Here is a 5,179-nt window from a genome sequence, read left to right as displayed (position 1 = left end):
ACGGCATCAGGCCAGACGACCATGTCCTGCAAAGCATGTGCTACAATAGCCCAAGGAAAATCAGCAGCAAAAGCGGCGATAGCAACAGCGGCTACTAGAACGACGAAACCAAGAACAGAAGCGGTATCGCCCTCAACGGTGCCCAAAATGATAGCAAGAGCGGAAGCAAGCAAAACTGTTCCCACAGTAGCTCTGAAGAAAGCCAACGGAATGGCACCAGCGGCTTCTCATTTTCTAGAAAAGAGGATGAGAAGTCTTCAAAATCAGCAGAGAAATAGCTGTGTGGAGCAGGAGCAAGGGCTGCTGCTGCAGACGCTGGTACCACCGCTTGTGCAGCTGCATTAGCAGCAGCTGCACAAGCGGTGGTACCAGCATCTGCACCAGCAGCCCTTGCTCCTGCTCCACACAGCCATTTCTCTGCTGATTTTGAAGACTTCTCATCCTCTTTTCTAGAGAATGAGAAGCCGCTGGTGCCATTCCGTTGGCTTTCTTCAGAGCTACTGTGGGAACAGTTTTGCTTGCTTCCGCTCTTGCTATCATTTTGGGCACCGTTGAGGGCGATACCGCTTCTGTTCTTGGTTTCGTCGTTCTAGTAGCCGCTGTTGCTATCGCCGCTTTTGCTGCTGATTTTCCTTGGGCTATTGTAGCACATGCTTTGCAGGACATGGTCGTCTGGCCTGATGCCGTTGCTACCAACTGTAGATGCTTTGGATTTGCTGCCACTGCAGCTGCCCCGTACACTCCATCTCCATTGTTGCTTGTGTGTCTGTAGAGCTAGGACCACGTATCTCTCCAATTAATGCGTTTCCTGCATGAGGAGCTCCTACTACTGCTGCTCCATCCCTTACAGTCGCTATTGGGAATTTCACGAAAGGAGTTCCGAGTCTCCGCGGCTCTGCAGCAGGCCGCAGCAAAGAAGCCAAGTTGAGGGCATTCAGAAAGGACGCTTGTCGCTGTTCTACGCCTACGAGAGGTCCCTGTTTAGCTGCTTTTCCACGCAAAGCGAACGCAGAAGTTTGCTGGAACTCAGGCGGCACTCTTGGATCAGCAGCAGAAGGCCAAATAGCAGCAGCATGCTGCTCTGCAGGGGCAACAGCTTGGAAGATCACCCGCCCTACCGCTATGTTCACAGGTCCTTGATGTCCTGTCCGTGTGCCTGCTGGAGGATATTGGAGGGAACAACTGAAGTGTTTATGCTGTTTGGTTGCACAGCAACTCTGGTAATGGAAGGTGGTGCAACGGCTGCTGTTGCTGTTCCTTTCCTTGTTGCAACCGTTGCCGTTTGCGATGCTTTTGGCGCGGCGCACTCGGTCAAGGTCCAGCGGACGCAGATGCAGGTTGTGCGCGTGAGGTTAAAGGCGCACATAAGACGTCTATGTACATGTTCCGTGAGTGTTTCGTTTTGCTTGTTGAGGATCAACAGGGCCCCCATGATGGTGCTGTGTACAGGAAGCGGTTAGGGGCAGAGGGCCAAGGCCTGTGCTGCACCAAGGTGGTACCTCGTCGCTGTGGCCCATCTTAGAAGGAGAAGTTTCTCCACTGAGTGTGGAGTGAGACCGTGGAGACGGGCAAGCATCAAAAAACTCCCCTCCAGGCTGCACAGTCGGCTTTGTTGCGTTGTGCTGTTGCACACACTGCTTTGGCTCGCGCCCTTTTGTGTGGAGGAATATCTCCACCTCTCCCCGTTTCTGCTTCTGCAGCTCTTGCTCTAACCCCGCTTCCCACTGCCATGGCTTTCTCTGCTCTGCTTCCAGCTCCACTCTTCCATCCTGCTGCTGGCTGTCTCCGGGAACGATATGCTTTGGCTGCTCCGTGCCTTGAAGAGGCTGTTCTAATTGTTGATGCTGCAGCAACATGTCTTGCTGATGGTGAGGTGTGCCTCACTCCTGCTCCAGAGTGTCTTGGTTATGCTTTTGGGGGTTTTGCTGCAGCAGTTGTGCGCCGTGCTGCTGGCGCAAAAGCGCCTGCTGCTGCTCCTCAAAGGATTCTTCAGAGTGCTACTTCCCTGGGGCCTTGCATTCACATGAGTTGCGCTGCTTTTGCTGCTTTTGTTGTTTCTTTTGCTGTGGAAGCATTTCGGCTTGCTCTGACCGCTGTTGCTTCTGCTCCTGCTCCAGCTCTTCAAGCTGCTGCACTTGTTCGTGCTTCCGTTGCTGCTGTTCTGCCTGCCCCTGCTCCCGTTGCTCCTGCTCTTGCGCGCCATTCTGCTGGCCCTGTCTTTGAAACTGCTCACAGGTCGTTTTATGTGCAAGTTGCTGCCCAGGAGTTGTGTAATGTTCAGTGCGCCACGCCAATTGTTGCGACTGGTCTTGTTGTTCTTGCTGCTGCTTCCAGTCGCCTTGTTCTTGAGCAGCGCTGTTGCCGCTACTACGGAATGGGTCAGGGTGTGTGTGCCTTACTGTTTGGAGACGCTGTATTGGCATTCTGAGCTGGGTACACTCAGCACAGAGCCATACCAGCAGCCCGCGTCTCCTGGGTGAAAGTCTAGGCTGAGGTGGGAACCTTCCGATATTCGTTTATATGATCCACACTCTCTTTCTGGTGGCGCTGGTGATGGTGGTGGTGGTGCTGCAAACCCATGTGCCCTACGGGCCTCGGCGCTGCCAACCTCAATTTATTGGCTTGGAGGTACTTCGTGGTATTTCGGGAATACGTCATTTTACCCAGGCCCTTCAATCTACTGTAATTTGAAAGAAGTAGACTGATTTTAAGAAATAGAATCTTTCTGATAGCCTCCTTCGAGGTCCCGTGGCTTTTTCCATTGCGAAGTGACTCTCCACTGCCTCCTGAGACAAACGTGGAAAAACCCAGTTCTGCTTTTAATATGACCCAACAAAGGCCCCCCACGTAGAAAGTCTGGTCTGCATAGCCAAAACGTTGAGAAAGTATTTGGAGGTATTGCAAAGCTAAGGCAAAACAAATCTACCAGGGAATAGAAACGAGCAAACTGTAGGCTCTCACTCGCTGCTGGCGATTCCAATCTCCTGGAAATCACCCGATAGACATTTGAGGGCTCTTGAGAAGAACTGATAGAAGATACAACTCGTAGTTAGCTCTATTTCGAAGATAAACTGAGTAAGAATTCAACATGGATTCCGGCTGGAGTGTCGCTTCGAAGCTGGAAATCTGAACTTGTGCCATTGGGAGGCCGGACGCAACTACAGTGATGCTTCCTCATTGTTCAGCCACCGCTGCGTTTAAATCACATGACCTCTGCTCCATGTTGCTTTCCTTAAGAGAGGAGAGTATCATCATGCAAACTAGCCAACCCTCACGTGGAGGCTTGCGTTTCTGAATGGCTCCGCTCATGTGTAGGGCTCTTAAACGTACTTCAGCGAGCTCATTTAGGCCAAGCTTCTGCTTAGGCTGCCTCCTTCTAGCTTTTTGGTGCAAAACTAGCGACAGAATTTGTGCTGCGTGTGTTACTGGCGACGCACCCCTCCAATCAATATGAGTACGAAGGAAAGGCACTTGCTGCGAGTCGTTTCTAATCATCCCTTTTATTTTTTGATGAGACTCCGCTGGCGCCAAAGAATGCAGAATAACAGCAAGTCGCGCAGGGCCACCATAAGGATGTACCAGGGGAATTCAAGAAGTAACAGGTAGGGAAGCCAAAATCTGATGCGTTCAGCAAATAGGTTCGAAGACAATGCGGTGTCAACTACAAGAGGCAACTGGCTCAGAAGAGTTGGAATAGCGGCAGCGCCATCTAGTCCTCTTGGCAAACTCCGCTGTGAATGCGGCGAGTAGGGCAAGCAGTAGAGGGACAGTATGTGGACAGCATTTATCAAGCTGAAGGGACTTTCCGTCGGGCGCGAGGAAGAGGGCCAGTCTGAGCACGCTTCAGTCTTTTGGGACAGTGCTAGCGTAGTCTCCTTGGCCTCTGTGAGAGAAGCACCGGAGAGGGCCAGTGTGGGCATTGCTTCAGTCTTTTGGGACAGTGCTGGCACAGTCTCCTTGGCCTCTGTTAGAGAAGGACCGGAGTGGCGTGGTTACAAGTGGGTGAGTCGTGAAAGCAGAACATGCAGAACAAGTAGCTTGCGGCAATAGCTTTTTGGGAGTGGATACGAAGAGAAATGGCTTTCCTTCCCTTTTCATACTGGGTGCACGTTAGATTATTGCATTGAGGCCGCCGGCAATTCCACTACTGTAAATGTGCCAGCAGGCACAGTGGACCATTCAGGGAGAACTGAGCGGTGAGGAAGGTAGGTAAGGGCAAGAGGGCTTTCTGAAAATTTAGCTGAAGGCCTTAATGTGCACAGAGATCGCAGTGGGCATTGTGTAACGAAACCCCGTGGGAAGCGTTGAAGCGGCACAGCAAAGGCTGTAGGAACAGATAAAAAATGTGCGGGTGTTCACGGGTTGATGGCCAGTCTGTCCTACATGCCGCAGCCCATTTGCCGAAATTCATACTGGCGGGTTCATTTTTGCCCGTTTTAGCGTGCAGAAATTCTTGATGGGCTGCAAAAAATCACGCAGGAGAGCGTAGTCGTCTGGAAGCAGTCGAGACTTCATAGGTGTCGGACGCAGAAGTTGATGGAGAATGAATCCAAACGCTTCTGGCGAATGTACAGGAGCGGTGTAACGTCCTTTGTAGCTGTGTGATTGACATGCTGCTCAGCGCAACGCAGTGGTGTGCCTGGTCCGTAAGCTGCCTTCTACAGGCTAGCCGCCACACGGGAGAGCGGGGCTCGGAAGCTACGACGAAGCACTTCAAGAACCGCCGTTTGAGAGTCAACGTTTTATGTAAAGTGCGGATGGCCCAGGACCGAGAGCGGCAAAGGCTATCAGGACGTTTCAGGGTTGGAGTCATGATTGCTCCACCGCCACAGAATGTTTAAACCGCCTAGGAGATGCTATTTTCAGGCCTTAGTTCCTTAATGCGGGGGACGTTTCCTGCACTGTGGTGCAGTGCTACACTAAATAATGTCTGAAGGTTAGTTCTTCCGAAAGCTCCGCGCTCTAGTCTCTCAATAGGGGTTAAGCGGCTGAAGCTGTAGAGCAGTTTGTGTAGAACTGTCTTAGATCAAAACATCTGTAATATGTAGGTGCTGTTTTAGAAGTTACGGTCGCTCGCTGTCGCAACTGCTGCAGGCCCTTACGGTCACGAGCCCCAAGGGTTGACCTGCGTCGTAATGGCTGCGCCAAGATGCCCTCACATCTTGGCGCAGCCATTACG

General features: G+C 51.9%; 1 protein-coding gene across 1 annotated transcript; it reads right to left on the bottom strand.

The window, feature by feature from the left end:
* Window positions 1–1,997: 1,997 nt before the first annotated feature.
* Window positions 1,998–2,423, bottom strand: ETH_00006565 (uncharacterized protein; the record flags this gene model as incomplete). Its single annotated transcript, XM_013377963.1, has 1 exon — window positions 1,998–2,423. One exon carries the CDS (start codon window positions 2,421–2,423, stop codon window positions 1,998–2,000), a length of 426 nt encoding a protein of 141 aa, XP_013233417.1.
* Window positions 2,424–5,179: the final 2,756 nt, after the last annotated feature.

This window comes from Eimeria tenella, genomic scaffold (assembly GCF_000499545.2).
Source record: "Eimeria tenella Houghton genomic scaffold, Eth_scaff7, whole genome shotgun sequence".
NCBI classification, from domain to species: Eukaryota; Apicomplexa; class Conoidasida; order Eucoccidiorida; family Eimeriidae; genus Eimeria; species Eimeria tenella.
The sequence above is the reverse complement of the archived record's forward strand: the minus strand, read 5'-3'. Positions and strand labels throughout refer to the sequence as shown.